This window comes from Moschus berezovskii, chromosome 11, assembly GCF_049115385.1.
Source record: "Moschus berezovskii isolate FMDL1 chromosome 11, NW_MosBer_1.0, whole genome shotgun sequence".
NCBI classification, from domain to species: domain Eukaryota; kingdom Metazoa; phylum Chordata; class Mammalia; order Artiodactyla; family Moschidae; genus Moschus; species Moschus berezovskii.
In genome coordinates this window covers 60,046,681-60,068,782 of record NC_142470.1, presented here as the reverse complement: position 1 = coordinate 60,068,782, position 22,102 = coordinate 60,046,681, and the positions used below count along the sequence as shown (strand labels likewise).

General features: G+C 40.7%; 1 protein-coding gene across 2 annotated transcripts in view; it reads left to right on the top strand.

The window, feature by feature from the left end:
* The window catches only part of EIF2AK3 (eukaryotic translation initiation factor 2 alpha kinase 3), an 84,564-nt gene that overhangs the window by 26,784 nt on the left and 35,678 nt on the right, over nucleotides 1-22,102 (top strand). For both annotated transcript variants that reach the window (XM_055399617.2, XM_055399616.2), the window contains exons 3-5: nucleotides 16,090-16,284; nucleotides 18,199-18,332; nucleotides 20,657-20,891. In XM_055399617.2, coding sequence (XP_055255592.2) covers nucleotides 16,090-16,284; nucleotides 18,199-18,332; nucleotides 20,657-20,891 — 564 coding nt within the window. The remainder of the gene's footprint in view (nucleotides 1-16,089; nucleotides 16,285-18,198; nucleotides 18,333-20,656; nucleotides 20,892-22,102) is intronic.

The following is a 22,102-nucleotide window of genomic DNA, read 5'->3' as shown; positions in this document are numbered from 1 at the left end:
ATAATTCAGAATCTTTGATAATTATAAATACCAAATCACTTCCGTTCCGTTCCGTTCGGTCGCTTAGTCGTGTCCGACTCTTGGATTTGTTTTTTCTTCTGCATTTTCTTCCTTTCTTCTTCTTTTAAATCTACATTTCCTTTTAAGTATGTCACACAGGATGCCTTTGACTAATATCCAAATCTACTGAAAGATTTAATAATTCTTCATGTTAGATCAACTAACTAGTTGTTAACCATAAGGCCCTCTCCTTAATCCTTGAGGTATGATTCCCTGGAGCACCGAACTTTCAGCAAATAAGCTTCCTCTACTCTCCCTGTCACGTTAATTTCAACGTTCTCATTGAAATTTAGGGACAAAGACATCATGTGTTAGTCGCTCAGTCGTGTCCAACTCTTTGTGACCCGCCATGGACTGTAGCCTGCCAGCCTCCTCTGTCTATGGAATTCTCCAGGCAAGAATACTGGAGTGGGTTGCCATTCTCTTCTCTAATGAGTCCTTCCCAACCCAGAGATAGAACCTGGGTCTCCTGCGTTACAGGCAGATTCTTTACCATCTGAGCCACCAGGGAAGCTCATCATAATAGAGAGCAAACTTACCATGGTGCTCAGTGCACTGTGAGCACCTGACTGCTGCTGCTGCTGCTTTTTTTTTTTTTTTTCAGTATTTATTTATTTATTTTGTGGCATTGGGTCCCAGTTGTGGCACACGGGATCTTTCATTGCCATGTGCAGGCTTCTCTCTAGTTGCAGCTCGTGGGCTTAGTTGCCCTGCAGCATGTGGGATCTTAGTTCCCCAACCAGGAATGAAACCCACGTCCCCTGCATTGGAAGGTGGATTCTTAACCACTGGACCACCAAAGGAGTCCCTGCTTCTTAACCCTAGTGAGAGAGTCAGTGGTACTTGAACTTTAACACACCCAAAACTCAACTGGTCTTTAAGGCAGCAGAGGGTCCTGCGGGACTGTGTGGCTGGGGTTACAGCAATGCGCAGGTCCGGTAAGATCCTGGCTGTTTTGGAACTTACATGGCACTATGTGGAGCTAGCAGGGGAACCAGATATAAAATTATTATAGTGTAAATATAGTCAAATTACGGTAACTGCCACAAGGAAGGGTAGAACTAAGAGAGGCTTAGCAGATGTATCTGACCTCCCAAAGTGGGAGGTCAGAGAGGGCTGCTCAGAAGAAAGAGTGTTTACAACTGAGGTCCTTTGAGGACAAAGAGCTGTAAGAGATGGACAGAGATGCTGAGAAGGACTGCTCTGGGAGAGGAAATGGCCAGCATCAAGGCCTTGCGGTGGGAATGTTCATGGTGTGCTCAGAGCACTAAAGAAGGTGAGGATGGCAACTAGGGTGAGGTAGAGATGAGTCCATAGAGGGAGGCCGGGGTCAGGCTACAAGGGGTCTCGTAATGTATGGGAAGAGTCTTGGATTTCATCCTCAGCCATGGGAAGCCACTGAAAGGTTTTAACTGGGCGAGACTCCTCCATAGTCAAAATGGAAAGGGTTTTTTGACGTACTGTTTTGCTGAGACTTTTAATGAGACTGATGAATCAGAAGGTTGGCACAGTGAGGCATTTGTATTATAAGCCAGTTATCTCTAACTGTGGAAGTTATATTTAGAAAGTATTTGTAAAGGGACTTCCCTGTTGGTCTAGTGGCTGGGTCTCCGTGCTCCCAGTACAGGGGACCCAGGTTCAATCCCTGGTCACGGAACTAGATCCCATGAATGTGCTCAGTCACTAAGTCATGTCCAACTCTTTGCGACCCCCGTGGACTGTAGCCTGCCAGGCTCCTCTGTCCATGGGATTTTCTACATGCCACAACTTAAAGGTCACATGCAGCAACTAAAAGATCCTGCATGCTGCCATGAAAATTAATGATCCTGAGTGCTACAACTAAGACCTGCATTGGAAGGTCTTAAATAAATAAAAATAAAATATTTATGATGTATTCACAGCAGCTAGAACTTGTGGAAATCTGGAAGAAAGTAGATAAATTCTTAAAATCCTACTAAACCAATCTCTCCTGTACTGTGCTGACAATGTATATTGTCTGTACTAACCATAGTATACTATGTTACATAGTTGTACTAACCATTACTTTGCTGACAAAGGTCCATATAGTCAAAGCTATGGTTTTTCCAGTAGTCTTGTATGGATGTGAGAGTTGGACCATAAAGAAGGCTGAATGCCAAAGAATTGATGCTTTTGAACTGTGGTGTTGGAGAAGACTGTTGAGAGTCCTTTGGACTACAAGGAGATCAAACCAGCCAATCCTAAAGGAAGTCAGTCATAAATATTCACTGGAAGGACTGATGCTGAAGGTGAAGCTCCAATACTTTGGCCACCTGATGGGAAAAGCTGACTCATTGGAAAAGGTCCTGATGCTGGGAAAGGTTAAAGGCAGGAGGAGAAGGGGACTACAGAGGACGAGATGGTTGGAAGGCATCGCCGACTCAATGGACATGAGTTTGAACAAGCTCCAGGAGGTGGTGAAGGACAGGGAAGACTCACTTGCTTCAGTCCGTGGGGTCGCAAAGACTCAGACACGACTGAGCAGTTGAACAATAGCAACCATAGAAAACGGACCGGAAGAGGAAGAAGAGCAGAAGGGGTGAGACTAGTTAAGAGCCTAGTCTGGTACAGATGGGGATAGCTTGGGTTGGAGTGAGACAGAGAAGTGGAGGGAAGTAAAGTGATGGATCGAAGAGATGTTTAGGGAGGGAAGTCTTTGTGAAATTGAAAGACCAAAGGAGGACTTAATAGTAACTTAAGAACAGGTGTAGAGAGGGAGAACATGAATTTGTTTAGATGTGATGAGTTCAAAGTGACTTTGAGAGCTCTCCAAGCAGAGATGTTAAGAAGGCATTTGTATATATGGTCTGGTGCTCACAGAGGAAAAGTCTGCACTGAAGAGAAGAGTTAGAAGTATTAGTGTCCTGGGAACTGAGAGAAACCATCCATCTGGTAGAAGAGTATGATGAGAAAATGACCTCCAGCCAACCTTTCCGAATCCCTAACACTTTTTTTTTTAATTTTTAGAAATTTTATTGGAGTTTTGTTGCTTTACAATGTTGGGTTGGTTTCTGCTCTACTGCAAAGTTAATCCACTGTACATGTACCCCCTCTTTTTTTTATTCCATTCCCATTTAGGGCATTAGAGAACACTGAGTAGAGTTCCCTATGCTATATGGCAGGTTCTCATTAGTTATCTGTTTCATGCATAGTATCAATAGTGTATATATGTCAATCCTAGTCTCCCAATTCATCCCACCCCCACTTTTCCTCCTCGGTATCCATATTTGTTCTCTACATCTGTGTCTCTACTTCTGCTTTGTAAATAAGGTCATCTATATCACTTTTTCTAGATTCCACAAATATGTGTTAATATACAATATTTGTTTCTCTCTTTCTGACTTACTTCACTTTCTGACAGTTTCTGGGTCTATCCATGTCTCTACAGATGACCCAGTTTTGTTCCCTTTTATGGCTGAGTAGACTGGAAAAGATCAGTCTTCATTCCAATCCTAAAGAAAGGCAATGCCAAAGAATGCTCAAACTACCGCACAATTGCACTCATCTCACACGCTAGTAAAGTCATGCTCAAAATTCTCCAAGCTAAGCTTCAGCAATATGTGAATCGTGAACTTCCAGATGTTCAAGCAGGTTTTAGAAAAGGCAGAGGAACCAGATGCCAACATCTGCTGGATTATGGAGAAAGCAAGAGAGTTCCAAAAGAACATCTATTTCTGCTTCATTGACTATGCTAAGGCCTTTGACTGTGTGGATCACAATAAACTGTGGAAAATTCTGAAAGAGATGGGAATCCCAGACCACCTGACCTGCCTCTTGAGGAACCTGTATGCAGGTCAGGAGGCGACAGTCAGAACTGGACATGGAACAACAAACTGGTTCCAAATAGGAAAAGGAGTACGTCAAGGTTGTATATTGTCACCCTGCTTATTTAACTTATATGCAGAGTACATCATGAGGAACGCTGGGCTGGAAGAAGCACAAGCTGGAATCAAGATTGCCGGGAGAAATATCAATAACCTCAGATATGCAGATGACACCACCCTTATGGCAGAAAGTGAAGAGGAACTCAAAGGCCTATTGATGAAAGTGAAAGAGGAGAGTGAAAAGGTTGGCTTGAAGCTTAACATTCAGAAAATGAAGATCATGGCATCTGGTCCCATCACTTCATAGGAAATAGATGGGGAAACAGTGGAAACAGTGTCAGACTTTATTTTTTTGGGCTCCAAAATCACTGCGGATGCTGATTGCAGCCATGAAATTAAAAGACGCTTATTCCTTGGAAGGAAAGTTATGACCAGCCTAGATAGCATATTAAAAAGCAGAGACATTACTTTGCCAACCAAGGTCCGTCTAGTCAAGGCTATGGTTTTTCCCGTGGTCATATATGGATGTGAGAGTTGGACTGTGAAGAAAGCTGATCGCCAAAGAATTGATGCTTTTGAACTGTGGTACTGGAGAAGACTCTTGAGAGTCCCTTGGACTGCGAGGAGATCCAACTAGTCCATTCTAAAGGAGATCAATCCTGGATGTTCATTGGAAGGACTGATGCTGAAGCTGAAACTCCAATACGTTGGCCACCTCATGCGACGAGTTGACTCACTGGAAAAGACTCTGATGCTGGGAAGGATTGGGGGTAGGAGGAGACGGGGACGACAGAGAATGAGGTGGCTGGATGGCATCACCGACTCGATGGACATGAGTTTGAGTGAACTCCGTGAGTTGGTGATGGACAGGGAGGCCTGGCGTGCTGTGGTTCATGGGGTCACTAAGAGTCGGACACGACTGAGCGACTGAACTGAACTGAACTGAACTGAGAGCCCCTAACATATTAAAATTCAAGTAGAGAGTGATGAATCAGAGAGAAAAGGGTTTCAAGGATAGATTAGCTTTAGTAGGATTTTAGGATTTTCCTGCTCTCTTCTAGATTTCCCCACCTCCTGGTTGGTGTGAATTCTTTGAAAGTGTTTACAAATATGCTTAGAATGCAGATGCCTCACTAAGAGAACCCTTTGATTTGTCAAAGTATCATTGAAAGTCTTCAAGCAGAAGAAAATGTTAAAAAAAAAAAAAATCAAAACCCTTTCTGTTTTGACTGTGGAAGAATTGGGGGAACAGAAGAAGGAATTGGAAAAGCAGGATCCCCAAAATGGTAGAAACATTCAGCAGTAGTTTGGGGACCAAGAGACATACCTTTGAAAAAATTAATTCATTAATTTTAATTGGAGGATAATTACAGTATTATAATGGTTTTTGTCATATGTCGACATGAATCAGCCATGGGTCCACATGTGTCCCCCCATCCTGAACTCCCACCCACCACCCTCCCCCCATCCCTCTGGGTTGTCCCAGAGCAATGATTTTGGGTGCCCTGCTTCATGCATCAAACTTGCACTGGTCATCTGTTTTACCTATGGTAATATGCATGTTTCAGTTCTATTCTCTCAAATCATTCCACCCTTGCCTTCTCCCACAGAGTCCAAAAGTCTCTTCTTTACATCTGTGTCTCTTTTGCTGCCCTGCATATAGGATTATTGTTACTATCTTTCTAAATTTCATATATATGTGTTAATATGCAATATTTGTGTTTCTCTTTCTGACTTACTCCACTGTATATAATAGGCTCCAGGTTCATCCACCTCATTAGAACTGACTCACATGTGTTCCTTTTTACAGCTGAGTAATATTCCATTGTGTATATGTACCACAACTTCTTATCCATTCGTCTGCTGATGGACATCTAGGTTGCTGCCGTGTCCTGGGTAAATAGCGCTGTGGTGAACATTGGGGTACATGTATCTCTTTCATTTCTGGTTTTCTCGTGGTGTATGCCCAGCAGTGGGATTGCTGGGTATTATGGCAGTTCTATTCCCATTTTTTTAAAGGAATCTCCATACCGTTCTTCACAGTGGCTATACCAGTTTGCATTCCCACCAACAGTGTAAGAGGGTTCCCTTTTCTCCACAACCTCTCCAGCATTTATTGTAGACATACCTTTTTAAATAGCTGCGGAGGGGACTTTCCTGTGGTCCAGTGGTTAAGACCCCAAGCTCCCAATTCAGGAGGCCCAGATTCCATCCCTGATCAGGGAACTAGAGGCAAATCCAGCATCTAAAGCCAAACAAGGGAAGTCCTTTTTTTTTTTTTTTAATAAAAATTCTAGTTAAGAAATGAAGAAAGAATGATAGAATTGAAAGTCATTCTTTCATCATTTTATTGAAGTAGTAGATCCTCAGTTGATACTAAGATGGAGAAAAGTTGATGGGACCCTTTAAAATGGAGGGACCAGACTGACTCCACTGAATCCACTGATTAATAGTAACACATAACTCAGGGGTTGGCAAACTTTTTCTGTAAAGGGCTAAATAGTAAATATCTTGGGCTTTGTGGGCTATGCAGTCTTTCTAGTTGTAGTGAGAAAGCAGTCATCGGCAATTCAGAAATGAATGAGAATGTCTGACCTCTGTTGTTAATATAATAGGAAGTATACAGCACAGCCTGTGAGGTAGTCTTGTCCCAAAACATCAAAGCTGCATCAGATCAAAGCTCCAGTTGTTATTACACCTTTTAAAGAAATACAGGGAATAGGGACTTCCCTGGTGGACCAGTGGCTAAGACTCCATGCTCCCAGTGAAGGGGGCCTGGGTTCAATCCCTGGTCGGGGAACTAGATCCCACACGCTGCAACTGAGACCTGGCATAGCCAAATAAATTTTAAAAAAAAAAGAAAAAGGGGGGAAAAAAGAAAGGAAATACTGGGAATAAAGTAACAAGTCACTTGCAAAATCCACACTGAGGGACATTCTGTAGGATGACTAATCTGGTTTCTCAAGTAAATCAAAGTAAGAAAAAGGGAGTAAAAGGGGCCCTGATAGGGGGCAAAAAGAATCAAATGTGATATGTGGACTTTATATTCCTGTTGGAGCAAATGAATTATATAGTTCTGAGTGCTAAGTCACTTCAGTCATGTCCGACTCTGAGACTCAATGGACTATAGCCTACCAGGCTCCTCTGTCCATGGGATTTCCCAGACAGAAATACTGGAGTGTGTTGCTGTGCCCTCCTCCAGGGGATCTTTCTGACCCAGGAATCGAACAAATGTCTCGCATCTCCTGCCTTGGCAGGTGGGTTCTTTACCACTAGCACCACCAAGGAAGCCCCAATTATATAGTATGTTTTTGCAACAGTCAGGGAAATTTGAAAGTTAGATGATTTTTAAGGAATTCCTCTTAATTCTGTTAGATGTAACATTTGGCATGGCAGCTACTTCTCAGCAGCAAATACTGAAGTATGTGTAGGTGAAATGACGTGATGCCTCTGACTGACTTTAAAGTACTGTCCTGACAAATACATGCAGCAGATGAGTGGAGAGTAGCAAAATGTTGATGATGGTTGAAACCGGGTCATAGACACGTGGGGTTTTATTACAGTCGTCTCTTTACATTTGACGTTTCAAAACTTTCATTTTAAGTCAAAGTTGAATATACCCACCCAAAGTGTATGTGTTCATGGTGGGAGGTTGGGGCTGGGTGGGTGGGGAGGTGATCGCATAGCAAAAGAAGGAAGAACCAAATGAAAATATGTTTTTTTCAAATAAGATTTTTTGTTTTTAGTCAGTTCCTTTATTTTCTCAGTTGAAGTTCCTCCTGCCACTTGAAAACAGAGTTCTTATCCTCACATTCTGATTTCAAATAGCAGTCCTTGATTCCGGGTGCCACTGGTATTCATTATGCCATTCAGGTTTTGATCAGAAATGGTAACTGAATTACTTTTACTAAGCTGGTTTGTGACTTGGTGGTTAAAGACAGGGGTTGGAACTTTGATACCGGTTTTGCCTGCCGATTTGACGAACCTTTTATTTTAAAATTATTCACGGGAAGAAGCAAATAGAGGGAAACCCCGCCACCACCCCCAAATAATAAGCATGTGTGTTTTTGAAAATGACTGAAGTGGGAAGCGAGGCACGTAATTAGTTTGAGATGCAGAGCAGCGAATCAGAACAAATGGCTCCTTCCAGAGACAAACTGGTGGAATGTGAAAATGCATCACCATAACCTACATTTTTTTATACCAAGAGATTTGCAGCTGAGTCTCCGGGTGACTCATTCCTATGCTGGGAGGGTGAGGTAATGCTTTTCCGAGAGGTGAGGTCATCTCTCTACCTGAACTGCAGGCCTCGACCGCTTCTTGTGGCTCTCAAGGAAAAAGCACCATCTGCTTTCACAGCTGCAGCCTCAAAGACTTCACAAAGATTGGTGCAGAGGTTAGCAGCCATGAGTATGACTCATAAGCAGCCAATTAGTGAAGAGCAGCTATTTGAAAGTAAACTTTAAAAATCATCATCCAGAAATATGACATGATCAAGGCTTGAATCATAGTGCTTTTTTGTTTTGGATTTTGTCCTCTTTTAAAATAAGCCCCCCCCCCAAAAAAAAAGCAGATAAAATAAGGCAATTTGTCTCCATATGGTCAGTCACATGATATCTTCTTGGTTGTTTAAACCATATTTTTAATTGCAGATAAGTTTACTTTCTTTTACATTTGGAAGCAAAGGTGAACTTTAGCTTCTGTTCATCTGATGGAGGTTTTTGTTTGTTCTTTTTGTGTGTATGTGTGTGTTGGGGGGAGTGATTGAGGGTGGTTGCACTTTGAAGCGTTTGTATTCCCTAAGGACCTGCCGCTTGTTTAGAGAAAGAGAAGTTGTTTAATGGAAGCGGAAACAAGTGAAAATAAATGTTATTTGTTTACTGCAGACCCACTAACCGCTCTTCCGCTTTCTTGCAGCGATACACACCTGCTCTGCCTATTTGTCCTCAGCCAGTGCTTACTGTTGACATTACCAGGCAGTACCTGTTTTTTAACTTTATCATTTTATTGAAGTTTTTATTATCATTATTTTTATTATCATTTAAAAAATATATTTATTTCACTGCATCAAGTCTTTGTTGTGGCATGTAGGATCTTTGATCTTTAGTTGCAACACGTGGGATCTAGTTCCCAGACCAGGAATTGAACTCAAACCCCGTGCATTGGGAGCGAGGAGTCTTAGCCATTGGCCCACCAGGGATGTCCCTTATTATCATTTTTATGTCATAGTTTGAATTTATTGTTCTAGTAAATAGAAGAGAGAATATAATGTGGAAGGTAGAGAACAATAAACTCTTGATTTTCTGACTAATGTGTAACTTAAAAGGGGAGATTACTTTGGCTAAATACTGTGGTAGCTTCACCATAGGGTATGTAAAACTATGGCCTAAATCTGTTCTTAATGACAACTTCAAGTTAAACATTCTTCAAAAGATGAAAAACTTAGATTTTTGAAAATAGAATTTTTTATCTGTTGTTATCAAGAAATAGAAGAAAGCAAAGAATAAAATAGTAATGTTAAAACTCTAAGATGATATGCGGTGGTATACATATGTATACATGCCAGTGTCATTTGAGAGCTCATTAAAAATCACATGTTTATTTTTATTTATGTAGTTATTTACTTTTGACCATGCTACATGTCTTGTGGGATCTTAGTTCCCTACCAGGGATCAAACCCAGTCAGAGTCCTAACCACTGGGCCACCAGGAAAGTCCCCCAAATTTAAGTTTTTTAAAAATAAAGAGAAATAGTTGGAGATCTTTAGATAGCGAGAATTATGATGAACCTTCAATTTCATGGTATAGCCTTCTGAGTTTAATTACAGCTGCAAAGCTGAGTATCTTTTCTCTTTAATCTCTTATTTGGAAGTAATTTCACAGTACAAGAAGTTGCACACTTTTTAGTATGAAAAGTAGTACCAAAAAAAAAAAAGAACCAACCCTTGTATTCCCAGATTAATCTGCTCAAAACTTATTTGCTCTATCATTTGAGTTGTATGTGTAATCTCTCCTCTCCTAAACCCCCATACATACTCTTTTTTTCTTGAAGTATCTAAAGATAAATAAAATATCCATTATAGCTCTTTACTCCTAAATGCTTCAGTGTGCATTTCTTAATAGAGATACTCTCTTACATAATCACAGTACAGTCATCAACTTTTAATCTATCGTCTGTATTCCAGTTTTATCAGTTGACTTAATAATGTCTTTTATGGTGTCTTTCATTCCCAGTGCAGCATCTAGTCTAGGGGCAGGTAGTACAGTTACTTGTCACATTAGCTTCTTTTAATCTGAATGTTTTTCCCCACATACTCTACCTTTTATGACATTGACATTTTTGAAAAATATTGTCTCTCTGGCTTTTTACTTAAAAATAAAATAGAATTTTCCTTCTTTTGTGCTTGTCTGTTATTTCCTGATAATTAGATCCAGGCTGTGCATTCTTGGTTCAGAATGCTGTATGGGTAATCTCTTAGGGTTTCCCATCTATCAAACTCATTTGATCATCTAGTCAAGATATTGTCTAAATTCTCCACTATATCATGACTTTTCTGTTTTTTTGTTTTTAATCTATTGTAACTAATAAGCAGTTGGGAAGATACTTTGTTGTTGTTTAGTTGCAAAATCATATCCAGCTCTTTTGCGACCCTATGGACTAGAGCCTGCCAGGCTCATCTGTCCATGAAATTCTCTAGGCGAGAATATTGGATTGGGTTGCCGTTTTTTTCTTCCAGAGGATCTTCCTGACCCAGGGATTGAACTTGCATCTTCTGCATTGGCAGTTGGATTCCTTACCACTGAGCCACTAGGGAAGCACAGGAAGATACTTTAGGACCATGCAGATATCCTGCTCTTCATCAAAATTTCCATCTGGATTTAACACCATGGCTGATTTTTGCCTGACACAGTCTTAACTGTGATGACTGCAAGATGCTAATTTTTCCAACTGCAGTCCTCCCTTCAAATATATCAGTAGACTCTTGGCATTTTATTGCAGTAAAAGCATTCCCTCCTCTCCCATATGTTGTTTATTTATTTGTTAACAATATGGACTCATAAATTCCTTATTTTTTTTCAACGCTTTATAATTCATTAGTTAATCATTCTGGTGCTTCAATTCCAGATGTGGTCAGTGACATGTTCCCATCTCTTTTGTGTGTATATTGTTACTTTTCAGACCAATACGATTTTAAAGGTTCACCTTCTACCTGCCTTTTCCCAGCCCAGGAGTCAGCCATGTCTCTCAGAGGCCTTTGTTCTTTTGCTGAGGGAATGGAATTTGATAAAATCTGGCCACTAGGTTTGAGTGGATTAATTTTACAGCCACTGTATAAGCATAAATGTGTACACATTAACATTTAATATTTAACAGTACAATGAACACTTTTTGAGGCTGTAATATTGTCTCAGTATAGTTACAGCAAAAAGTATAGTAGTAAGACTTCTGTCAGTGAACTTCCACTGCTAAAATTTTCTTGGATTTCAAAGGAAAAGCATAAGTGATGCTAGCCTGAAGGCCAAATGGGATTTCAGTGGGCAGAGTTGGTACTGGAGGGTGTTCCAGGGAGAATGAATGACATTGACAATGACATAAGTGAACAATAGCAGTAATAACATTAAATATCCTGCTTAAGTAATGATGCCTGATTTCCACCCACGTGGGGAAAGGTGAAAGACAAGAAGGAGAAGGTTGCATGAGGCTGTGTTTAGAGGACTTTGAATGTTGGACTTAGAATTTGGGGTCTTTAGTAAGAAGATAATGGAGAGCTATTGAGGATTTTTGAAGAGTGTCATAACAAGCTTAACTCTGACTTAGAGATTAATCTGGAAGATATGCAGAGGTTAGGTTGAGGAAATTTCCAGCTAAGACCTGTGAAGAGATTATTATAATAGTTAAAGCCAGAGATATAAGGATTTGAAATGAAGGAAAGAAGTGGATTAGAGTCGTGTTTTTCAACCTGTTTTCTAGAACTCCAGGAGTGTGGGACAAACCCGGGGGTAGGGGGTGGGGGAAGGAATATGTTAACTGAACAACAACTTAAAACTCTTTGTGACAGAAAAGGATCTCTTTAAAATATCCCTGTAAGTATCTCTTTAAAGAAAAGATTCTGCTGCTTAAGGAACAAAGAAGTCCATGGAGAAAAAAAACTTTTTAAGTTTATATCGACATTTGTTTGGAGGCTTTTGGTTTTTAAACTCATACTTCTTTCATAGCCCCTTTTCCAAAGTTTTGAGCCTTCACAGTCAGGAAAATAGTTGTGGCATTAGCTGAAATAAGTTAAGCTGTGTCCTTTTCTTTTTGCACCACATGGCTTGCAGGATCTTTGTTCCTCGACCAGGAATTGAACTTGGGCCCCAGCAGTGACAGCGCCAAGTCCTAACCACTGAACTGCCAGGGAATTCCTGAGTTGTATCTAAACTGCAATACTTTGAGCACCTCATGCGACGAGTTGACTCACTGGAAAAGACTCTGATGCTGGGAAAGGTTGGGGGCGGGAGGAGAAGGGGACGACAGAGAATGAGATGGCTGGTTGGCATCACTGACTCTATGGACATGAGTTTGAGTGAACTCCGGGAGTTGGTGATGGACAGGGAGGCCTGGCGTGCTGTGATTCATGGGGTCACAGAGAGTCAGACACGACTGAGTGACTGAACTGAACTGAACTGATCTATTTGTTAATGCTGAAAGGCCAGTGTCACAAAGACATGTACTAATTTAACTCTTTCTCCAGAAACAAGGTGTTCTTGGCCAAAACCTTTAGAGTCACCCTGGGCTCTTTTGCTCGTGTGTACAGGGAATCCACCATGAAATCCTACCGGCTTTACCTTCTAATCGCATCCCTAATCTAACCACCGGCATCACCTCCACTGTCCACCACCACCACAGTCTCAGGCTTTCCACTTGCTCTCCGTCCTTGCCTGTCCAGCCTGTTCCCCTCCGCTGTCACCGTGTACTTCCTGCTTAAGACCTTTACAAGGGCTGTTCCCCGATATCAGCAGAATTAGCACTTGTGTTTAGAGTTTGCTCAAATGTTACTTTCTCTATGGGACCGTGCCCTGAACTTAACCCTTAATGACAGTCCCTTCACCTCCTATGCACACACTTTCCCTTCCTCCTTTATCTTGTTCTATTTTTTTTTCCTTATGGCATTTATCCACTAACATAGTCTGTAATTATTTATTATGTTATTTAACTCCCCAATCCAGAGTTTGAGATCCACATTGGCAGGTGTTTTTGTTTTTGTTTTTTAATTTGTTTTGTTTACTTGAAAACAGCAACTGAATAGTCCCTGACATGTAATCAGTTCAGTTCAGTTCAGTTACTCAGTCGTGTCTGACTCTTTGCGACCCCATGAACTGCAGCACGCCAGGCCTCCCTGTCCATCACCAACTCCCGGAGTTTACCCAAACTCATGTCCATTGAGTCGGTGATGCCATCCAACCATCTCATCCTCTGTCGTCTCCTTCTCCTCCTGCCTTCAATCTTTCCCAACATTAGGGTCTTTTCAAATGAGTCAGCTCTTTGCATCAGGTGGCCAAAATATTGGAGTTTCAGCTTCAACATGAGTCCTTCCAATGAACACCCAGGACTGATTTCCTTTAGGATGGACTGGTTGGATCTCCTTGTAGTCCAAGGGACTCTCAAGAGTCTTTTCCAACACCACAGTTCAAAAGCATCAATTCTTCTGCACTCAGCTTTCTTTATAGTCCAACTCTCACACCATACATGACCACTGGAAAAACCATAGCCTTGACTAGATGGACCTTTGTTAACAAAGTAATGTCTCTGCTTTTTAATATGCTGTCTAGGTTGGTCATAACTTTCCTTCCAAGGAGTAAGCGTCTTTTAATTTCATGGCTGCAATCACCATCTGCGGTGATTTTTTGGAGCCCCCCAAAATAAAGTCAGCCACTGTTTCCCCATCTATTTGCCATGAAGTGATGGGACCGGATGCCATGATCTTAATTTTCTGAATGTTGAGCTTTAAGCCAACTTTTTCACTCTTTCACTTTCATCAAGAGGCTTTTTAGTTCTTTCTCACTTTCTGCCATAAGGGTGGTGTCATCTGCATATCTGAGGTTATTGATATTTCTCCCGGCAATCTTGATTCCAGCTTGTGCTTTTTCCAGCCTGGCATTCCTCATGATGTACTCTGCATATAAGTTAAATAAGCAGAGTGACAGTATACAGCCTTGACATACTCCTTTTTGTATTTGGAACCAGTCCATTGTTCCATGTCCAGTTCTAACTGTTGCTTCCTGACCTGCATACAGATTTCTCAAGAGGCAGGTCAGGTGGTCTGGTATTCCCATCTCTTTCAGAATTTTCCACAGTTTATTGTGATCCACACGGTCAAAGGCTTTTGTGTAGTCAGTAACGTAGAAATAGATGTTTTTCTGGAACTCTCTTGCTTTTTTGAATATCCAGCGGATGTTGGCAATTTGATCTCTGGTGCCTCTGCCTTTTCTAAAACCAGCTTGAACATCTGGAAGTTTATGGTTCATGTATTGCTGAAGCCGGGCTTGGAGAATTTTGAGCATTTCTTTACTAGAGTGTGAGATGAGTGCAATTGTGTGGTAGTTTGAGCGTTCTTTGGCATTGCCTTTCTTTGGGATTGGAATGAAAACTGTCGTTTTCCAGTCCTGTGGCCACTGCTTAGTTTTCCAAATTTGCTGGCATATTGAGTGCAGCACTTTCACAGCATCATCTTTTAGGATTTGAAATAGCTTAACTGGAATTCCATTACCTCCCACTTGACTTCACATTCCAGAATGTCTGGCTCTAGGTGAGTGATCACACCATCGTGATTATCTTGGTCATGAAGATCTTTTTTGTACAGTTCTTCTGTGTATTCTTGCCACCTCTTCTTAATATCTTCTGCTTCTGTTAGGTCCATACCATTTCTGTCCTTTATCGAGCCCATCCTTGCATGAAATGTTCCCTTGGTATCTCTAATTTTCTTGAAGAGATCTCTAGTCTTTCCTATTCTGTTTCCTTTGAAAACCATACTGGAGTATACCTGTGGGCCCCAGGAGAGACAGGTGGTTCTTTTAAATTGCTTTTGGTTGATAAGCTGTGCAACTTCGTATGCTGCTCCGGAGGCCAAAGTGCATCAGGCATGAGACCACGGCACTATTTCCTATGACATGTAATAGGTCCTCCATAAACGTTTTTAAAAGAAGGAAGGACAAGTAAGAGCATGAAATCATTAAGCTTGGTTACCAGGCTTCTTGCTCAAAGCAGATCTGAGAAATTGAATGAAAGAGTGGGATGCTGCTTAAATCAACCTGTGTTCCTTAGACCTGAATCATTGATGGCAACCTGTTTGGATAAAATAGGCCTGGAAAGTGCTGCATAAACTGGCCCTTTACTAGAAAATCACATTATCCATTAGCATAGTAATCACCGTGAGAAATCCTACAGTAACCTCTGCTTGAACTCACTTAGTCACAGAACTCTCATTTGGTAGCTTTTATTATGGAACACTCTTGGCTCCTGGTGAACAGAGTTTGAGGAAAACCATACTGGGTCTATCTGTGGGCCCCAGGAGAGACAGGTGGTTCTTTTAAATTGCTTTTGGTTGATAAGCTGTGCAACTTCGTATGCTGCTCCGGAGGCCAAAGTACATCAGGCATGAGACCACGGCTCTTAGTTCCTACTGATCCTTTTATTTATTTTTTTTAAGATTTGTTTTATTGACATATAGTTGATTTACAATGTTGTGTTAATTTCTCTGTACAGCAAAGTGATTCTTTTCCTATTATGATTTATCACGGGATGTTTAATATAATTCCCTATGCTATACAGTGGGACCTTGTGGTTGGTTGAGTCATTCTATGTATAACAGTTCACATCTGCTCATTTTAACCTTCCAGTCCATCCCTCCCCCACCCCTCCATCCCTCGGCAACCACAGGTGTATTCTCAGTGTCTGTTGTGAGTCTGTTCCTTTTGTGTAGCTAGGTTCATTTGTGTTGTGTTTTAGATTCCACGAATAAGTGATATCATATGATATTTGTCTTTGGTTTACTTCATTTAGCGTGATAATCTCTAGGTCCATCCATGTTTCTGCGAATGGCATTGTTCTGCTCTTTTTTATGACTGGGTAATATTCCATTGTATATATGTAGCACATCTTCTTTATTCATTCATGAAATCCTTTTAAAACTTAGCTTTTATTTTAGGTATTTGGAAACAAGATGATCATTCCTTCCCTGGATGGAGACCTCTTCCAGTGGGACCGGGATCGTGAGAGCATGGAAACAGTTCCGTTTACAGTTGAATCACTTCTTGAATCATCTTATAAATTTGGAGATGATGTTGTCTTGGTTGGAGGAAAGTCTCTCACTACATATGGACTCAGTGCGTATAGTGGAAAGGTGAGTAAAAATGTTCAGTTTGTCTGGGGAGAAGTCAGACTAAATAAGAAGAGAAGAAATAATTTCTTAAACTGTACTATTACTGGTTGAGGTCTGTTATAATTTTCCCCCGAGGATATAATTTCTTTTGATAAAAGAACTGTGAAGTAGAAAGGGGGAAATACTATTAAGAGAAACTGAATTTACCCAAAATAACAAAATAAACAAGAGAGTCAAACAGCAGAGCCAGGAATAGCAGAAGGAAGAGAATGAGTAACTGTGGTCTACTGTGTGTCAGGTGCATTTTTCATGCATCATTTTGAAATCATCACAATATTTCTAATGGTTGCATTTAAAAATTTTTATTTGGATAGATGAGGAATGCTCCAAGGAGTAATAATAATCCTGATGATAAGAATAATTGCTACTACTTATTTATTTCTCTAGTTTGAGCCTGTCATGAGAGAATCTAAGAGGCAAGTTCCTGCTCATTTTAGGAAGAGAAAATTGAGGCTTTCAAAGGTTCAGAAACTTCCAAGGTCAGATTTGATTTAAATCTGTCTGATGAAAAAGTCCTGCTGTTAATGACCCATGCTTTCTCCATTATTAGTTCTTAGGAAATAATCTGACTCTTAAGGTTGTGTCTTATAAATCCATTGTTGGGAATAACTAAAAATACGCTTTTTTAGAAAGGTAAAAATCTCTTTAACCCCTTAACACATCAGTACTTGAATATTTGTATATAGACTTGAAAACAAGGAAGAATAGAAAAGAGGTCTTTGATCCTTGAGTTTTTCAAACTTGATGATCCCTCGTCTGAGTGTTCGGCCCATTGGCCCTTCTTGTTTCGCAAGCTTTTTTGCCTTCTCCAGCCACCTGCATCTGTACTGTACTGAGGAGGCCTTATGGTCCTCTCTCTCCTTCAGTGCTCTCATCTATAAAACAGTGGGACTGAACCCGGGCAGCTAGTTTTGTGATTTGATATGCTGCTCCAAAATTCTGGTATCCTAGCAGGTACTCTTTTTTCCGTGAGGATTTTGGTCACACCATCCAAAGAATTTCCCCTTTCCTTTGAATGAGGATTTGAAGGAGGTCCTTGAAAATGCTAACAGCTGTTAGAGAAGGTTCAAATTTTTTAGAACTAAATGCTTCTGTTGTATGAAAACTCCGAGGTGGTTTTTCTTTTTTTTCTTTAGCTCACCTTGGATTTTATTCATGGTATTATTAACTAAGAGACCACAACTAGCTCTCCATTTCTTCATGGAAATGCTCACAGTAAGACTGAAATTGTCTAAATCCTGAAACTCGTTCCCTGAAGTAGATATTCACTGGCACTTCTGTGGTTCTGAATGTTTCATTTTAGGAACTGGTGGTAATCTAGCTATTGCTGCTTCTTTTTTTTTTCCAGTTTTTAAAAATTTATTTATTTAAAAAAATCTTATTGGTGTATAGTTGATTTACGGTATTATGTTAGTTTCAGGTATACAGCAAAGTGAATCAGTTATACATATATCCACTCTTTTTTCAAGATTCTTTTTCCCACATAGGCCACTGTCATCGTTGTTCAGTCGCTAAATGGTGTCTAACTCTTTGCAACCCCTTGGACTGTAGCTTTCCTGGCACCTCTGTTCATGGGATTTTCCAGGCAAGAATACTAGAGGGGGTTGCCATTTCCTTCTCCATTGAACCCATGTCTCCTGCTTTGGCAAGTGGATTCTTTACTGCTGAGCCACCAGGGAAGCCCATATAGGCCATTACAGAGTATTGAGTAGAGGTCCCTGTGCTAAACAGTATAGCTGTTGCTTCTTAATCCTTCAGTACTTTTTACACATTTCCTCAATTTCCTTTCACTTTTTATAAATTATCGGGAGTCTTTTACTGTCTCTGATCTCCTGGAACGTGTTCTCTTTACTAATTTTACACCTGTCTTTTCAGGTGAGGTACATCTGTTCAGCTCTGGGTTGTCGCCAGTGGGATAATGATGAAATGGAACAAGAAGAAGACATCTTGCTTCTGCAGCGCACCCAGAAAACTGTGAGAGCCGTTGGACCTCGCAGTGGCAATGAGAAGTGTGTATTTAGATGATGTTGCTGTTGATGTTTAGAAGTACAGTAAGACCAGAGTTCATTGGCTTTTTCTTTGTTGGGATTTTCTGAACTGTTTTGTTTTCCCAAAAGCATACTGCTTTTTAAAGAGAAATGTAGCCCCTCGATTGATCTGTTTATTTAGGCTGTGCTGGGTCTTGGTTGCAGCACACAGGCTTCTCCAGTTGTGATGCGTGGCATGTGGGATCTTAGTTCCCCCACCAAGGGTTGAACCCACGTCCCCTGCATTGGAAGGCAGATTCTTTACCACTGGGCCATCAGGGAAGTCCCTGTAGCCCCTAAATTTAAAACAGCTTCATGACTATTAATATTAACAAATCTTGAGCTGAACTTCTCACCATGTGCTTTCGGATACGGTAACCAGGAGGAGTCCCTTACAATGACTGTGTATTAGCTTTGTTGTTATTGCTTAGTCGCTCAGTTGTGTTTGACTCTTGACCCCATTGATTGTATCCCCTCAGGTGTTTCTGTCCATGGGGTTTCCTAGGCAAGAATACTGGAGTGCGTTGCCATTTCCTCCTCCAGGGGATCTTCCCCACTTAGGGATTGAAGCCAGATCTCTCCGCCTTCTGCATTGCAGGAAGATTCTTTACCAGAGTCACCAGGGAAGTCCATATATTAGCTTAGTTTTAGGTTAATGATACTTTTCACAGCAACCTCACTGGTCAAAGTTCTTTGAATACAGACAGACAAAGCTGATGTGCTTTGTTTTACTTAGGCCTGTTGGACTCTGAAGTTCTCTCTGATAGATAGTTTTGTGGTTTGTCTGACTACCACCTCAATTTTAAAATAATATTTTAATCTATTTTCTTAAAGTGTTAAAGTATAATTTATTTGGTCAAATACTTTCTTGTTTCCTTTTTCAAATAATGCAAATTTTTACATTTAAAATAACGTGATTAGGGACTTCCCTGGTAGTCCAGTGGTTGAGAATCTGCCTTCCAATGTGGGGGGATCTGGGATCAATCCCTGATCAGGGAACTAAGATCCCACATGCTATGAGGCCAATAAGCCCACGTGCCACAACTGCTGAGCCCACAAGCCACAACTAGAGAGAAGCCTGCACACCACAGCAAAGGGTCCTGCTTGCCGCAACTAAGACCCAACACAGCCAAATAAATAAATATTTAAAAAACTAAGATAAAATTACGTGATTGGATTAGATACGCTCGTGGTCATAAATTACGTGCTTGACTTTTTTTAAACCTAATGTTTAAATTCTAAATTGCCATGCAATAAAAAGAATTTGAGAGCCCATCTTTATCTTTTTGAAAGTGAATGAGTCTTTGAACCAGACTTTGAGATTTTGTCTGATTTGATGCACAATAATTGTTTCCTGAAAACTTTTCTCAAGTTCAGTGAAGAATGTATTCTCTCTTCATTCCCTGGACTGTAAGTTGAGGGCTTTGCTGGTACCCGGAGCTCCTTTATCCTGATGAGATTTTGTTTCCCTAAATGTTGAGTGCTTGTTGGGTGTTCAGCCACCATAGGAGCAGATGTGCAACTTAACAGAATTTGAATTATCAGAATGGGAAGAGTCTGACGTCTGAGATCCATATTCCTTGAGTATCTACTTTTTAACAGACGTCAGAATTCTAGGGCCATTTTATATCCAAGTGTCAAGACCATTATAGTGTCAATAGATATGTGATTTTTCTATATGTTAATTATAGAGAAAGGATTACTGCTACCACTTTACAGATATGGACACTAAAACTCAGACAAAGTTAAAGCTAACCAGATCTCATTCAGTAGAGAACTAAGATTGGAGCTGAGGTGTTATGACTTGGTATACTGGGTCACATTGCCTTTCAAGGCTCTATTTTCATAAAAATCTAAAATTGATGTATTCATCTTGCCTTTTACATTGGCTTATTGGGATATCCCAATAAGGGTTAATTTCTCTATACTTGAATGAAATGTTTCCACACTTTAATTAAGAAGTAGGGCTGACTGCAAGCTGCGTCATTTTGATGTGACTTTGATGTGTTTTGAGAAAATTGCCTTGATTTAAAATGTGAACATTCATTAATCTTTGAGAGAAATCTATCCCATAGCTGTTGTCAGATCACAGCTCTCAGAACCAGTTTCTAAATGGTCACAACACAAGTTACACCCTCTTGTGGCTGAAATCAGTAGTGTGCTCTTTTCCAAAAGATGGTGTTTAATTGTTCCTTTATCTCATCACCCAAATTTTAGTGTTTGTTTCTTCACTCTACAAGAGTTCTTTATTATTTGGTCCCTTTTTTAAAATGTAAATTTCTAAAACACGCCTTTGTAAATTTAAGGTGGAATTTCAGTGTTGGCCACTTTGAACTTCGGTATATTCCAGACATGGAAACTAGAGCCGGATTTATTGAAAGCACCTTAAAGCCCAGTGGAAACAAAGAACAGTCTAAAATTATTTCAGACGTGGAAGAGCAGGAAGCTGTCATGATGGATACAGTGATAAAAGTCTCCGTTGCGGATTGGAAAGTTATGGCGTTTAATAAGAAGGGAGGACATCTGGAGTGGGAATACCAGGTACCTAGAACCACTGAGAATTTATGAATGTGTTTCTTTCCTTCTCAGTCTGACCAGACATGTTGGGTAAAGGGAGGTGACTGCCATTTTGCAATTTTTCAACTTGTTCTCTGTGCTTTAAGGAATTTGTGATTTTACGTCGGTTAGACTGTGAAAGTTGCTCAGATGTGTTTGACTCTTTGTGACCCCATGGACTATACAGTCCTTGGAATTCTCCAGGCCAAAATACTGGAGTGGGTAGCCTTTCCCTTCTCCAGGGGATCTTCCCAACCCAGGGATCGAATCCAAGTCTCCTGCATTGCAGGTGGATTCTTTACCAGCTGAGCCATAAGGGAAGCCCTCTGTTAGAATACCTATTATGAAAAAGACAGAACATGGCAAGTGTGGGTGAGGTGAACAGCGTACAGCAGTGTTTCTTTGACCTAGATATTATGGAAAACAGAATGGAGGATCCTTATAATATTAAACAGAAGTGAAGAGAGTTGATCTTAAATGTTCTTAAAACAAACATACAAAGTAACTGTGAAATGATGGATATATCAGCTTGATTGTGCTAATTATTTCACAGTGTGTTGCTGCTACTGCTCCTAAGTCACTTCAGTCATGTCCGACTCTGTGTGACCCCATAGACGGCAGCCCACCAGGCTCCCCCGTCCCTGGGATTCTCCTGGCAAGAACACTGGAGTGGGTTGCCATTTCCTTCTCCAATGTGTGAAAGTGAAGTCGCTCAGTCGTGTCTGACCCTTAGCGACCCCACGGACTGTAGCCTACCAGGCTCCTCCATCCATGGGATTTTCTAGGCAAGAGTACTGGAGTGGCTTGCCAGTGCCTTCTCCGTCACAGTGTGTACATGTACCAAAATATCATACTCTATAGCATAAATGGCTTCCCAGGTAGCCCAGTGGTATAAATCCACCTGCCATGCAGAAGACACGGATTCAATCCCTGGGTCGGGAAGATCTCCTAGAGAAGGAAATGGCAACCCCCACCAGTGTTCTTGCCTGGGAAATTCTGTGGAGAGAGAATCCTGGCAGGCTACAGTCCATGGGGTCACAAAAGAGTTGGACACGACTTAGCAACTAAACAACAATATCATAAGTACATACATTTCTATTTGTCAGTTATACCTCAGTAAAGCTGAACAACAACAAAAAAGCTGGAAAACTGAAAAATTTTAAAATAAATCTGTGGTTTTAAATGGTATTTCAGGA